This window comes from Taeniopygia guttata, chromosome 10 (assembly GCF_048771995.1).
Source record: "Taeniopygia guttata chromosome 10, bTaeGut7.mat, whole genome shotgun sequence".
Taxonomy (NCBI): Eukaryota; Metazoa; Chordata; class Aves; order Passeriformes; family Estrildidae; genus Taeniopygia; species Taeniopygia guttata.
The window spans coordinates 3464976-3481392 of NC_133035.1; the positions used below are offsets into that span (position 1 = coordinate 3464976).

Sequence of the window (16417 nt, forward strand, 5' to 3'; positions counted from 1 at the left end):
TGTCTGTAATGAGAAAAAAATATTTTAAAAGGTGTTTTATAGTTTGTACCATGAAGATTGTATTTTATACATCAGTTTAATCACAAGAGGGTTTGTCTGTTAATGGAACAGAACTCACTTGGCTGCTGTTCATTAATTGTAATTATGGAATGAAGGATTTGGTGTGCTTTTTGTTGGAAGAATCCTGCCGAGGTTAATTCCATGTAGTGATGGCTGTACTGTCATTGACAGTGGAGTATCAGTGAAGGGATGAAGAACATTTTAAACTTCATAAATGCAATAAATTGTATGCTTAGTTGGTGTAGGGATGACCCTTAACTAAGGTCTTGGCCCTTTGGGCAGTCTTTGCAAGCCATATGGACCTGTCCTCCATAGGGGCAGGAGGGAGAGGAAGGGTCTCATCAGCACTTCCCAGGTGTCTTTATCCTCTGGACTTTCCCCATCTGAAGAACTTGTAGGTCATATACTTGAAACGTTCTTTTGTGGGTAGCAAAGAGCAGGAACAGGATAGGTGTGCACCTTTTGGTTGCTGCACCTGCTTAAAAATTGAGTATTGATTTTTTGGAAGAAACAGGAAACTCCATGGGTTTGAGAAACTCATGAGCAAAAAATCCACTACCACAGGAAGCAGACACCACCAAGGAGATGTTCTGCTGTGTTTGCTGCCACAGACTAGTGTAGGATTAGATTCTGTTCATGCCCACAGACAGGACATGCTTTATTTAAAATTTTAGAGACAAATATCACCAATTTTTAAACAAACAAACAAACATTTTGTCATTATACATCTTGAATTTAAGTTACTTTGTCATGTTTTGGTTCAAGGGTTCAGAGGAGGTCACAGAGATACTCTGTGGGCTGGAGTCCCTCTGCTCTGGAGCCAGGCTGGCAGAGCTGGGGGTGCTCACCTGGACAAGAGAAGGCTCCAGGGAGAGCTCAGAGCCCCTGCCAGGGCCTGAAAGGGCTCCAGGAGAGCTGGAGAGGATGTGGGACAAGGGATGGAGGGACAGGACAAGGGGGAAACGGTTTTTAACTAAAAAGGAGATATTTATATTGGACGTTAGGAAGAAGTTCTTTCCTGTGAGGGTGGTGAGGCCCTGGCACAGGCTGCCCAGAGCAGCTGTGGCTGTCCCATCCCTGGAAGCGTTCCAGGCCAGGTTGGATGGGGCTTGGGGCATCCTGGTGTAGTGGAAAGTGTCCCTGCCCACGTCAGGGGGTGAGCCTGGATGATGTTCCAGGGCCTTTCCAACCCAAACCACTCTGTGGTTCTGTGTTCTGTGAAACGGAAAACCCGTGTTTGCTCTTCAAGGTGCTGCAATGGCCCCTTGAAGCGAAGAACAGCGAGATAGGAAAGTTTGCAGGACTTTAAAGGTCAGTGTTTGGCAGCTCAGGGCTGTTGGGCAGGCTTGGGCCCTGCTCAGGCATTGCAGCACGAACACTATAAATAATCTGTGGTTTGTGCTTTTGACCACAAAAGCACCGCTGGGTTCATCCGTCAGCGTGGGACATGGAGCCACAACCGAGAGCAAAACCCTGAGGTGCTGGCACTTTGAGTCATGTTTAGCTGCTGTAAATTAGATTTTCAGTGTTACTGTTGAACCACAGCTTGAAGAGTTCCCATAAAAGCTATTTTTCTTTGGTATTTTTCTTTTATTCAAGTTGTACCTCATACCTTTTGGCTTTGGTGCTTCCTTAGGCGCCATGATCTCTCTGCATTGAGGTGGCTCCTCGTGGGAATTGAAAGTCTGAGAGGTCCATCAAAGTGGGGTTGCTTTAGTAGATCAATGTGGGCTGGAAGATTTTATCAGGAGGTGGGAGCTGCAGGTTTAAAAGCTCTTCCCAGGGCAGGAGCAATAATGGGAAGGGATTTACAATGGCTTTAACTTAAGTAGTGTACGTGCTGTTTATGTTCTGGACATAATTCAATATATTTCTGTTAAAAAGCAATATAACAGGGCAAGAAGAGTGCTGGGAGTTTGGTTTCAGGTGGAATGAAAACTAGGGAAAATTATCTTTATCATCCTGCTGTATATGTTTCAGGAGGAGGAAGAAATTTGTGAGTGCCCTGGACACATAAAAGACATTAAATGTCAAAAAATCCAATATGCTATTTTCCTTCCCTGTGTGTTTTTTTAATTTGAAGTGAAAGTGTTTATGGATGTTTTTTTCCAAGCATACTTATAGAATATTGGGATAAACAGCCCTTAAATCTGGAAATAAATTACAGGGGGTGTTTGAATGCACCACTCTTTGTGGATACACTTTGTGTTTCTGCAATAGAATCTGTAGGTGAAGCATGGAAATGCACATCTGATGTGCATCATGGAATCATGGGGGAGTCAAGGTGGGAAAAGGCCTTTAAGATTTTCAATACAAAATCACCCACCACTACCACCATGTTTATCACCACACCATGTCCTCAAGTGACCCATACAGTCTTTTTTTGAGCACTTCCATGGATGGGGACTCCACCACATCCCTGGACAGCCTGTTCCCATGCTTGACAACCCTTTATATGGAGTTTTTTTTTCCTAATATCCAACCTAAACTTCCCCTGGCACTACTTGAGGACATTTCCTCTCATCCTGTCCCTGTTCCCTGGGAGCAGAGCCTGACCTCCCCACCTGTCCCCTCCTGTCAGGTGTTGTGCAGAGCCAGAAGGTCCCTCCTGAACCTCCTTTTCTCCAGGTTGAACTGCCCCAGCTCCCTCAGCTGCTCCTGGTGCTCCAGACCCTTCTGTATTTATATTATTTGGTGGGAAATAGATTTTAGCAAAGCTGTTCCCAACATGCTCATGCAGTTACAAGTCATTCATACTTTATGAATACATTTGATTAATGAACTCCAAATTTCGCAGTAAACCAGAGAATTTGAATCCTCTACCACTGACTTGTCTGATATTAACCTGTTTCTTCTCTCTGGCATTAATGAGCTTGATGGAATTTTGCTCCCAGTTCCTTCTGTGCCCCTCAATGGAATATAACTATTAATATAAGTATTCCACAATGGCATAGTTGAGATTTAAGCAGTCAACTTGCTGTTCTCCTGGTATATTCATAGTATGACTTTCTAAAAAAATCAATTTACATTTCAGGTTAATGGGGAACCATTTAAAAACCCTTGTGTATTAATATAGTTCTTATCCTTTACTTTTCCCTCTAAGGGTGAGGGCTAAAGGCTCGCCTTAGGCCTGGGGACCTAAAATATGCTGGCAACGGCCTGTATTTCCACTTGTTCTTTTACCATAGAATCTGTAATTCCTTAAGGTAATGCAGCTGTTATTCTGTAGGAGAATATTATTGTTACTCTATGGAGGAATAACATTCAGTTTAGATGATCTATATAACAGTGTTTTATTGCCAGATAAGAACAAGTCACCACGGTGTTTTCCCAGATGCTGAGGTTTGGAAAATGACTTTTTTTTTCAGGAAAGACATTAAAATAACCCTTATTCTGACTGTAATCTGGAATTAATCCAGATTGCATCAATACTCAGTCAAGAACGAGGAGGCTGCAGGCCTCTGGGATCAGGAGGAACGTGGAGCATTTAGCCAGGAAACTGTTAATCCCTTTTTTTCCCTCATGCCAATAGGCATCTCTTTGTGCAGGAGGGCTGGAGGAGGAGGAATGGAGCTGCTCTTTCCTGCCTTCTCAAACTGCTGGATCACCCTCTGGGTCCAGAGGGACTCCCAGCTCCTACAGAGGAACATATTGAATTTTGTTTCCTTCCAAAAGTTGAGCCCTGGCCAGTAAAAGCTTTGGTCTCCCCAAGAATCCTCGGAATGCTGTTATGGAGTTTTGTCCGTTGAGCTGCTCAGCAGCTTCGAATCAATGAGTCAGTAAAGAGCAATCAAATGAACAGAAGATAATTTGTTTTAGAGAAGTTATAACTCATTTTCTGAGGTTGAACTATTATATTCTGCCCTGTTTGCAAGGGACGGGGTGTTCTCGTCTGGTCTATATGGATTAGACATGTATAAATTGAATTAATAGCGCTTTTTTATAGCCCAACAGTCCTGCAAAAGAAACCCTGTGAGTAAAGCAAACAAAAATGTATTAAGTTGTCTCAAATCAAACACCAGACGTTTCTCCAGCTACTTGTTGGCCCATTCCCAGCATGCCAGGCCCGGAGTCACCCGAAGTTTGCATAAGAAGGGATCCAAAGACCTTTCTCATTTATATCAGCACAAAATAAAAATGCATGAAAGAGGAACATTATGGGCTGTGATTTCTGGAGGCATTTGGATTATAACATATCATGTGGTCTGGCACATTCATCCCCAAAAAAGCTCATAAAAAAAGAGGAATCTTGCTGTTCCCCACTCCTATATTTGAAATGTTTTCTCCTAAATTTCCTTGTTACAGAATAAGAAAGATTAATTCCTGAGCAAGGCTCTCCCCAAAGAAGTCCCAATAAATAGACTTTGTTTGTCTCTGTGAATGATTACTTAGGGTAGAAATACAGGGAATCAAACTAGAAAATCTTCTTAATATTGCTCTTTGCTTAAATTCTTTATTAAATTTTATGAAAATTTATTTTATGAGATGATATAAAACTGTGTTGCCTACTGTTTGGTCTGTTCAGGTTCATCTTGCTGCTTCTCTAACAAGCCATGTTAATTAGGCGTATAGAAATTTTATCTCATTGCCTTAAGATGGTTTCTTAGTGCAAGTGATCCCATAGCAGAGAAGTTCTTGTAACCTGATTAATACAATTTAATAACTAAATATAAGGTGATGCACTTGCATGTCTTGAATATTCTGCTTAAAAGCTTCTTGCTGTGTCTCTGCTCACTGAAATACCTGGAGGTCAATCCTTTGGAAATCTTAAACACTGTCCTGTCTTTTAATATCAAAGTTCCTGGTCTGGGGAGAGGATGACTGGATTTTCATCTCTAGGAGAGATTTGGTGCTTCAGGGGAGGTGTGGGTGCCTTTGATGTCCTCTGGAGGGTGGGTTGAGAGGGGATTCAGGGAGGATTTTTGGGCTGAATAAGCAAGAAAAAAGTGTGAAAAAAAAGTGGCTTCTTTGCAGGGTTCCCGAGCTGCAGCTCCGATCTCTCCAGAATAACCTGTTTGTTCGGCAGGTTTCGGCTCTCCCAGAACCTGCTTTAGTCAACTAAAGCAGATTCATATGCAATAGTTGGAGTTTAAACAAATCCCTGTATTCAGATGGGGGGGAAAAACACGTTGTTATTCCATGGCAAACCTCTCTGGGTTCTTAAATCATTAAATCTGAGCAATTTGGGATATAAATCAGCCTAGGAAGGGAACCGGATCATGCATGGACAGGATGTGTCCAATACCCTTTCTCCAAGGTCTCATTTCATTTGGCCTTTATATTCTGCTTTTAGTTGGGAAGTTAAATCCACAAAGGTCATTTGAAAAGCTTCAGATTATAGATGGAAAGCCCTTTTAATCTTTTCTAATAAATAGCTGAGCAGGAAATAAATCTATTGGGAGCTGAGCTCTGATGTTAAGCCTCAGCACAAAATGCCCATACATGAGCAACACTTGGAAATTATCTCTGAAATTATAATTACCTTAAATAAATTTGACTTAGAAGAAAAGGTGTGTGATTATGAAAACTGGTTTAATAAATGAAGCATTAATTGGACCTGGCAGCTTGGCAGACTCTGTCACCATGGTCTGGATGATTATGAAAGTGATTTAGGCACAACTGAAAATAGCAGTTTCAGTTCAGAGATTTCTTTTAAATGGCAAAAATTACTCTCTCCAGTCAGTGCTTTGGTAAGGCAGGGTTGGAATAAAAGCTTTGCATAATAAAGACTTAAAAGCATTTTGATTTTGGAGAAGCAACAGCAGCAAATGGAAACTAGAGTGTCTGAAATGCTGAAAACACTCTGGGTTATGCCAATGCTGTGTATGACATTATCTAGTCTGAGTAGCCTTCAAAGCAGTTTCCCCCTTAATTCCACATATAATTAAAAAGCAGCTTCCTCTAGCTCATTAAAATGTGGAGTCCTGTTGGAGCAGTGTACTTGTACATTTATTTAAATGATTAAAGCACAGCTTTAATGCAGACTATAATAACTTCAAACATTAAATCTCTTCTGTGCAGCTCACACTTTATTTTTAACCAGTGTTCACCCTCTCTTCATGAACACCAGCTTGCAAAGGTACATGGTTCCTAGCAGCTTCTTAGATTATTTTGTGAGCCTCTCAAGAAACTTTCCCCATCCCCTGTTTTTTGATGTGAAATGATAGGAAAATCCCCCAAGTTGAGTTGTGAGTGATGCCCATGGAAATCAGGCAAGGCGGTGGCTTTTCCAGTGTAACAATGGCATCTCCCTCTTTTCACAGGCATTTGGAAATGCAAAAACAGCCCATAACAACAACTCCAGTCGCTTTGGCAAATTCATCCAAGTGAATTACCAGGAGACAGGCACCGTGCGAGGGTAAGTGGGAACGGGGTGGGGGTGCTGGGTGAGCCCAAACCCAGGCTGCAGTAGGGTGTTCCTTGCTTTGGTCAGTATCTTTCCCAAAATGGAGATAGGAAATAAAAATTAATAGATTTTACCTTAGTAAAATCTGCTGGTCTGGAAATATTGGTGCATCCAAGGCAGGTGCTGAGGTGTGGATGCATCTGAGCTGCCTTCAAGCCAGTTGAGCTCTCCATAATCCTGATATCAAATTTTTAATGAACCTGAAAAGCAGCATCTCCTCACCAGACAGGAGTTGAGGCAGAAAAGGTGAACGTTTTAGCTGGGATGGGGTAGGGCCTGAGCAGTAGATGTGGAGTGAAAGGTTTGGCTCAGACTCAGGAGCCTAGGGGAGGATTTAATCTCTGGCTGGGAGTTCTGGAGGCCATTGAGCCACACTTTTCTTGCTCTTTGCCTGATTCCGCCCAGGCTCTCCCTACAAGTCTCTCCTTAACTCAACCCTTGGCCAGGGAAGGACTCTTCTTCCTCCCAGGTCATTGCAAGGAGATCCTTGTCTCCAGTGTGGTTCTCCTCAGTTTATTTCAACTTTGGAAATTTAAGAGCAGACCCGAGGAAAATAATTTTGGGGTGATGATTGATGAGAAGCTCATGGACATGTGCACTGGGGACCCAGAAACCCCCATGGCCTGGGCTGATCCCTCAGCATGGGCAGCAGGAAAAGGGGGACTCTGCCCCTCTGCCCCACTCAGGTGAGACCCCACCTGCAGAGCTGCCTCAGCCCTGGGGCCCAGCACACAGAGGACGTGGAGCTGTTGGAGCAAGTCCAGAGGGGGCCGTGGAGCTGCTCTGAGGGTGGAGCCCCTCTGCTCTGGAGCCAGGCTGGGAGAGCTGGGGGTGCTCACCTGGAGAAGAGAAGGCTCCAGGGAGAGCTCAGAGCCCCTGCCAGGGCCTGAAGGGGCTCCAGGAGCTGGAGAGGGACTGGGGACAGGGGCCCCCAGTGACAGGATGAGGAGGAATAACTTCCCACTGCAAGAGGGCAGGGATAGATGGGATATTGAGAAGGAATTCTTCCCTGTGAGGGTGGTGAAGCCCTGGCACAGGTTGCCCAGAGCAGCTGTGGCTGTCCTGTCCCTGGCAGTGTCCAAGGCCAGGCTGGATGGGGCTTGGAGCACGCTGCTCTAGTGGAAAGTGTCCCTGCCCATGGCAGGTACGGAACTACATAACCCAGCTTTCTCTCTGGCTTCAGATAATTTCCATGGCATCAGATCATCACCAAGGAGCTGTAAATGAACAGGGCTTCGTTAACACCCCCTTTTTGTCCAGGTTAACTGAGTCAGTTGGAAAAATGAGGAGTAGAAGCAGGATTTCAGGGGCTGTGTAATTTCTGCAGTTGGCTAAGAGACCTCTTGCTGGGACTTTGTTGTTATTTTAGAGAATTGCTTTTAAATTTTTTTTTGCTTTCTTATTTTCCAGCAGAACAGTATCACACAAAGAGCTGTGATTAATTTTTGAGTGGGCTTGGGTACTCCACGTCCTTTCCCACTGGTTTTGCATCCCACGTCAAACCTGATGCTCTTTTTTTCCCCTTATTTAATTCTGCTGCACAGTTCTCTTAAAAGGAAAAACCTCATTTTTTTAATACCTCCTGGGTAACAAGAATCCAACAAATGCCTTAACTATGTATTATCTTGGCATGATGTAGCAGCACTGTGGTTGTGGCCTCTATTTTTATTTGGCAGAGATATGCAAATAACTGCATTCTAGTTCATAAAATAGGAGGAGTTTTCTTTGCTTTTTAAAAAATGAGCTTTCTTGGTCTTTGGTCACACAGTGTGATGTGACTGTGTTCTGCTATGAGGTTGTAATCCCCCCCAGTGAAAAGACAAGATGTTTAAAGAAAAATATAAGGAATTTAAAACCAAAAATATATGTAGCATACAAGCCCATATTTTTTTCCTGTGAAAGAAGATTTTTCTAAAAACTTAGTCTATACATTTTTAGCACAACCCAAATCAATTATCACCCTGTGTTCTGTGTATCAATAGCCTTGGTATTGGAACTATAAATTGTAGCACTTAATCAGAGTTTTCCTCTCTTCAGAGGTTGAAAATAGCAGTTGAATATTTGCTTACAACCCCCCTCAGTATAATCACCTAAACTTGAAGAGGTGGAACAGGAAGGAGCAGGACCCAATCTGCAGGACCCAACCCCACCCTGTAAGATGAAGTCTTGGATGGTCTCTCAGACTGATTGAACAGGAGCAATGCTGCAGGTCAGGGCATTCCCAAGAGGCTTCCTGAATTTTGGACATCCTAGTCTGTGATAAGCCAGGCCTGGAGGAAGGTCTTTGCAACCTGCTCAGTCCCCATGAAATGATCAAAAGCCTTGAGACCTGACACGATCCATGAAATGGCAGAAGAGCCAGATAGGAGAGGCTTTAGAGCCAGCTAGGAGGGCTTTAAATCAAAGCCCTTTGAAATACAGGCTCTCTGTGCTTAAGTCAGTGTTTTACACAAGATCATTCCCTTAGAGCTCCTATTCTTTGCTCTTAAAGGTTGAACTGACATAGTTGACAATAGTAAATAAAAAAGATTTGGAGACATTAACTTTTTAAGACATAAGCTGGTTTTCCTACTCAGTATCCTGTTACAAGAAAGGACAGATGTTGTTCTTGGGACATGGATTCATTGTGACCTTTGCACTAAGCAAGGAATAATTTTATCAAAATAGCATTGTAATTGCATCTATTAAAAATATAAAATAAAATTGAAAATATAGAAACTTTCTAAAATAAAATTTAATAAATAAATAAATAAATTTTCCCTGATTTAAATAGTGGTTGGGACCAGATGACTTCCAGAAGACCTTTCCAATTATTTTTGGGGTGGTTTATAATAAGAGCAGAAATTATAGAGGTAGGGATTAATGCCAAGGACATGCAGGTTGTTGTACAGGAGTGTCTGAGCTATTATCCCATGGGATCTCATCAGTGGGATCTAGGATGCTCTCATTCATGTGTTCCCTGACCCTGCCATGAATTTATGGCTTGGGAAGGAAAAATTTGGTTCAGGTTAGAAAGGGACCATAGAAACCCCATAAAGCTGTGGGTGAGGAATATCCATAGACTGTTCCCAGCTTCCTCCCAGGGAATAAACAGGAATACAGCTTTGCTGTCTGTCTTCCTTTACTCCTCCTGTCCAGCAAGATCATCCAGTGGGGAATTGGATTTGCCACTTCCAGTAACCTCTTCCAAGAGTTTCCATAAGAATTTTTACAAAACCTCTGCAGCGTGTCCAAGTGATTTATATTTTAGTTTTAATGGAAAGAAGGGAGAAAGTTGTGCTGGAGGTAATAATTAGATCTGGCTTTCCCATCTGTGGTGGAGGAAAGCACCTCCTTGTGCCACCGTGCCCAAGGTTCATTGGGTTTCCCAATTCCTCCATAGCTCTGACTGCGGGTGCCACATCACTGGGCATGTGTCACCAGAAAAGCACAGCTCCCCATCCAAACTGCCACCTAGAACTCCAGCTTCTAAATCCCTGTCATTACTGGTTAGGTTTGTTTGGAAGAAAAAAACCTGTGGAAGCTTTGTTTAACTCGACAAACCTGAAAAAAGTATTTAATATGTAGATTGAGCGTGTTTGTTGTGGAGGCTCTTTGGAGAAAATATAAACTGCAATGAGGAGCTTTCGCAATTGTTTATTGTTTTTGACTGGAGCCAGAAGTAAATAACCCAAATTTTTTGTGAGAAGTGACTCTTCTAGAAGAGGGAAATAGGGATTTAGGGACTGATTCTGCAGCTAAATGGCATCTTGCACAGTTCTGCTTGCAGAGGTGTTTCCCTGTGCAGGGCTCCTGGGCTGCAGGCAATAGGATTTTGCTGGCTTTGGATGAAATAAGGATCCGAGCTCCTTCCTTGCGGACAACATTTCTCTTGCCCATAGGCTGACGCATCTGAGATCATGTTTTTCAGATCCAAGTTAGTTTTGGCTTGGTATCAAACCAAAAAAACCTCAAAAGCCAAACATAATATTTGGCGTGTTCTGCTGAGGAAGAAATTTATATAACTAAGTGAAACAAGGCTGAAATTTCTTTGTGTGGGTACCAAGGCTGAAGCCCCCAGTAAAGCTGTGTTCGTTGAAGCTGAGTATCAGGTAAATTAATGATGCTTTGATTCTTCCCTTGCAGAGCTTATGTTGAAAAATACCTCCTAGAGAAGTCCCGACTGGTCTATCAGGAGCACAACGAGCGGTGAGTGCCTCTGTTTTGCCCAAGGCAAGGGTTTAACTCCTATATGTGGCACAGATAACTTAAATCTCTGGTGGAGCTGCATGGAGGATCAGGATTTTCATGCTCTTAACCCTGTGCTGCAGAGATTAATGCTGCATTTTATATTTGAATATTTTGTTGTTTAGGGAGAAATGTGCTAATGGAGGGAATAAACCCCATTATTTTATCAAAAGCCTTTGACTTACCATGGAATCATAGAATAGAGTGTACTGGAAAGGGACCCTTAAAGATTATCTTGTTCCAATCTCTGCTATAAGCAGGAAACCTACCACTACAATGTTATTACATTTAATTTAATTTTCACTGACTTTGTGGCACATAGATTATTATGTACCACTTCATTCTTGTGCAACTTGTGAACTGCTTAATATGTCATTTTAGGAGAGAAGCATGGTATTTTCATTCTTCTTTGCAGTTCACTGAAGCCTTTAGAGGGGCTTCTAGAAAGAGCCAAAATTATATAGAGAATGAACTTATGTGAAGTGTGTTCTTTCCTAATTTGCTGCATATTCTTTATTGCATATTCCTCTCCTCTCTCAGTAATTATTATTCCACTTTTAAATAATTCTGCCGCCTTTAGTTTTCTTTCAACTCTTAGCACTTCTGGCTGTGTTTCCCTTTGGAGACAGATGTGTGAGTTTTCTGGAATGCTCCAGGGCTGTTCCTGGAGTTAAAGAGCATCTACAGCCTTGACAAACGTCCTCTTGGGTGTTGCAAGATGATTAAACTTGGATCCTCTTGGAAAACATCCAACATAAAAGCACAGCTTTAATTTTAGAAAGAAATGGTCTTAGAGTCGTCTGGAAGCAGAACAGATGAGTGTCCCTTGGGGTGGATTTAGAATTAGTGATATTCAGGTATTTTGAATATTTGAGTTTTTGAGTACTTAAAGATTTTTCAGTCCTGTCTCATGGAACTGCAACTGGGAAGTCATTGCCTTTTTAATGGTAATAAGGTGTGAAAATTCATAATTTCTGCATTGCAAGGAAATATGTTGTGATTCTAATAAAAAAGGTCAGGCTCTAATAAAGGAGCTGGGGACGGTCAGGTCTGCTCTCAGAGAACAAGGTACAGAGCAAGGGGAAACAGCATCAAGCTGTGCCAGGGGAGGCTCAGGTTGGACACCAGGAGGAATTTCTTCCAGGACAGTGTGGTCAGGCATTGGAAGGGGCTGCCCAGTTTGGAGTCCCCATCCCTGGAGACGTCCAAGGAATTCCTGGATGTGGTACTCAGTGCTCTGAGCTGAGAACAAGGTGGGGGTTTGGGCACAGGTTGGGCTCAATGGTCTGGGAGGTCTTTTCCCACCTAAATGGTTATGGGATTCTGTGAAATATGTAGGCATTGCACATGGTTCAGAAGGAAAACCTGAGAATCCCAGGTTTTCTAGAAATTCTTCTAGAAAGTAGAATTCTAGGGCAGTGGCTGTCCTTGGATGGAGAAGAGGGATCTCATTCTCCATGACACAATTGAATCTGTTCCGTCCCTGCACAGCAGGTATAGACCAGCTCTAAACGGTGTCAGGCCTGAGCTTGGGAGCTGGAAAATCAGGTTGGGAGGTTTCAATGTGCCTCTGCTCAGTGCTGCTGCTCATTTTCGAGTCTAACAGCTTTTGTTTTTCATTTGTCACCAGGAACTACCATGTATTTTATTACCTCCTGGCAGGAGCGAGCGAGGAGGAGAGATCAGCATTTCACCTGAAGCAGCCGGAGGAATATCATTACCTTAACCAGGTGGGAGTTCTATACAGGAATACAATCCTTGGTCTTGCCTTTTCTTCTGCTGATATTTAATGCTAATAAAGAAGAGGTGTGGAGTAGTAAAAGTGGGGGTTTTTAAAGGTGTGGAGTAGTAAAAGTTGGTTTTAAGGGTTTATAGGAAGTCTTCCGTCATTGGAATAATTCTGCATTAGCAATCTGAACACCTGGTAGTGTTTCAGAGAAAAAATAATCAGTGTTTTCTGTACCTGGGACATGTTAAATGTATTAAGTTTTTGATTGCTGGAGGGAGAAACAGTCAGAATTTCCTGTTCTCCTGTGTGATTGCCATTTACTCATTAATATCTGTCTCCTGAGCAGGAGAAGAAGGGAAAATGTGGCATACTGGGATATAACATCTTGCATGAGGAAGTCCTAATTCTGTAGCTTCTGGCTGGCTTTAGCACAACCCTCTGAATTTAACAATAGAAGAAGTCTAATATAACTAAAACCACAGCAGCCATTGAAAATCTGGGATTTAATGATGGATGAGGTGTTACCAACAGCCAAATAAACTCAATTTACATTATGATAATTTTATAATAAACTGATTTATTTCAAGTATTTAGACAATTATCCAGTAAGTCTTGCAGATAGGGACTTCAAATGGACCAAAAAGAGGAGGAATATGTGGAAGAGGAGTTCAGTTACATGTTGATTTTAACTAATTGCAATTTTCTTGGTGCTGAAACATGAGAAGCAATAAAGAGTGATTTAACCCCTAAACTGGAAAGAAACTTGGACCCACAGCCCAAACCAAATAGCCTTTAGTCTTTATAGAAATATAACTTCATTCAGGAATAGCTCTCAATTACCAGGGACTTTTTAAGGATGTTTTAAAGCAGGCAATCAACACCAAAATCCATTGTATATTAACGACTCCCACACACCCATGGCTGGATGGGGAAATATTCCCAAGTGAGGAACACTCCGAGGGCTGGAGGCTCTTTGCTGGAGTCTCCATGCCTCAGGCATTGGTTGGAGAACGTGGTGTGATCTCCAGCACCATCTGTGCCACAGTTTTGCAGTGGGAAGATGCCAAGATGGAATGTTTTGTTGGATTCCCAGGTTTTGTTGGTCCATCCAGTTGCTTCCTGTTAGTTGAAAACATTGCTTTTAATTACAGTCCTTTTCTTTTACATAGCAGTTTAAGAGCATTTATATTTAAAGGAAAATTAGAAATCTAACAGCACATAGTGTGAGGAACCAGTAGGAATATTATCATTTAGGATGAAATATTTATTTCAATCTAAATTGCGGTGCTGTGGGGCAAGTAAGCTGAAGAAAGCTGCTAAGATCAGCCCCGCAAATCAGGGAAGCAGACTCTGAACTTCCCTGAACACAGTGTATCGACACCAGTGACACTCTGAGTTTTTGGGTGGTTTTTAAATAATTTTTTAGTAATTAGGATTAGAGTTAACACTGACAACTATGGAAAGACCATGCCTTCAGATGTGGTCTGGGCATGGTATCACATGAAGACCATCTGACAGTGCAGTAGCAACTATTCCCTGCCCTTCATCAGGAGAAAGGAAAAGAGAAGTACGGAGAAAAAGGAAAAAGGAGATAGTGGAGAAACGGAAAAAGAAACTTGGGAAACATTTAAGAGAAAAATTATAAAAGGACCCTTTAACATTTGCAGTCTCCTCTTAAATGTGTCCTGGAGAAGACCCTGCCTTTTTAAAAGGAAAAAGAACCAGTTCAGACATGAACTGAAGTGTTTTACTGAAAATTAAATATTCATATAGAGAAGCCATAAAATATTGAACCAGGCCCCTGAAGGAGTGACTCTGTCCTGAGTCAGGCTTTACTTTCCTCTTCCCAGGTTCTTCGACTCTTGTTGTGCTATGTAAAGCAAATGGGGAGTTTGCTTTGCAGATGAGAAATAATCTATTCAGATACTTAACCAAAATCTTCTCTATATAAGCAGGGAGCAGATTGAAAATAAAGATTTCAAATTATTTTTAAATGCAGATTTACTCAAAGTATCCCCTGAGTATGGGGGACTTTTCCATCTCTCCCCAAATGGCAGGTGAACCCACCCCTGCACACCCTGCAGCTCACTGAATATTTTCTGTGCTGGTTGTTAACTTTTATCCATTTTGAAAACAGTCATTTGCAGATTGAGATCCTTATTTTCAGCTCCTCAGGAGCTCCAGTGCCATCTCTCTCCCTCTTGGGACTGGTAATGCTTTGACTTCTCTCAACTCCATCTCTGTCTGATTGGAAAAAGACACAAATTCCTAAAAAGCTTTGGAGTGTTGTTTGGAAGAGTCTCACTTTTGCTACACTTGTGTTTGTCTGGAGCAGAGGCTGAGAGTAGAAAAAAATCAAATCTGTTCTTCAGAGAGATTTTGGCATCAGTGCCTCTTCAGCTCCAAGTAAACCAAGGGTTGTCCCAAGCCTGTAAGACAAGAAAAGGTTTTAGTATATCCATTAGGGTTATTGATGAGAGGGCCTCGCTCGATGAGGTGCACTATGAGCAGGAACCAGCACCAGGAATGCAAAACCATCATGAATCTTCCCTTAAAACAAATAAAACTAGGGCATGACTCTGCAGAATAACAATTCTTTTCCTGCTTAGGGAGCAGGTAGTCGGGGTGATTTGGGGTGGGAACACCACTTAACCCGCTCTGCCTTGCTTTCAGATGACAAAGAAACCCCTCAGACAGAGCTGGGATGATTATTGCTATGACTCGGAGCCGGTCAGTACAAGAACCTGCCTCTTCTGTGTTGCTGGTGCAGGGCTGCTCTCACTTGAGTGTTTAAGAGACAGGAAGAAAGACAAATCCAATGAAGTTTAACCCATTAAGCACCCTTTGCCCTGCAGTGGTGTTGCTTGTGACAGTACAGATTTTTTTTTTTCTTTGCCCTTTTATGGTTCCTTCCATTTGGAAAGCTTCTTCAGTAGTTGGAGATGGTCAGATCTCTACAGTCCTCCCAGTTGTAAAAAACTAAGGGGGTTTTCATTCTGTCCTGATGGAATATGTGATGATATATGGAAATTGTGATGTGACAGCAATGTGAAAATTGAAACTCCATTCCAATAAAACAGCAAATCAGTGTCTTGAAGCCCCAAGAGATGCATCAGTTCATGCTGGTTTTAGTGGTGTATCTGCTCTCCAGCTTCCAGGAAAAAACAGACAAACCCAAAAACATCCCCCAGCCATCTGTGAGAAAATCAAATCCTGATATTGTTCAGAGTGCAAAAACAATTCCTTCTCCTAAAATACTTCTGCTGACATGATCATCCTTTCCAAATGGATCGCCCCAAAAAAGGGAATGGTGAAGCTTCTCCCCTTCCCTGGCTCCTCCTGTGCCACCAACATGCTCTGGGTGTCCGTGTGTCCTGTGGTGCTCCCTGTTGATGTGTCCTGCATGTGGAAGCATGTTTGGCATCAGCTGCTTGTCCTTCCTGCTGGTTTTCCCGTGTGCTTGATGATTGCCAAAGTCTTGCTGATGTATCTGGAAGAGTAAGAGGTGATCTGGAAAGGAGCTGGGATTCACTCAGGCTAAATAAGTGTCTTAACAGCAACATTTCCCTGCAAATCCTTAGGAGGGGAGGAGGGAATTTCCCTCACAAGGTTAAAAATATTGAATATTGGATTGGCATCCTTAAACCATCAGCATCCTTAGGGGCCCTGCAGGAACAGGGAGTGATGAGCAGATGCTGTTCTAGACCTTAATACCCTTTATAAGTGGGAAAGCCCTTAATTGCTTTAGGAATGGGTTGGGACAATTTGCTGAAGGAATTAAAATTAAAACTACCCCAAAATTTGGTACCTTCTCCTGGCATGACCAAGAACACCTGCCAGCCTGGGGGCTACCGTGTCTGTGTCCTTACTCTGTGCAACAAAACCATGTGTCATTATGATTTGGCTGTTGAATTGCTAATTTATTTAGGATAATTTTATTTGGGATAATTTTCTGTAACAGTCCTGGTAAATCACATCTTTGCTTCAGTTGATTA

At 42.4% G+C, this 16417-nt stretch overlaps 1 protein-coding gene across 11 annotated transcripts in view; it reads left to right on the forward strand.

The window, feature by feature from the left end:
* MYO9A (myosin IXA) overlaps nt 1–16417 on the forward strand; it is a 175165-nt gene that overhangs the window by 55090 nt on the left and 103658 nt on the right. For 10 of the 11 annotated variants that reach the window (XM_030281920.4, XM_030281923.4, XM_030281921.4 and 7 more), the window contains exons 3-6: nt 6324–6418; nt 10592–10654; nt 12324–12423; nt 15096–15152. In XM_030281920.4, coding sequence (XP_030137780.4) covers nt 6324–6418; nt 10592–10654; nt 12324–12423; nt 15096–15152 — 315 coding nt within the window. The remainder of the gene's footprint in view (nt 1–6323; nt 6419–10591; nt 10655–12323; nt 12424–15095; nt 15153–16417) is intronic. The other variant, XM_030281925.4, reaches the window with a different exon arrangement.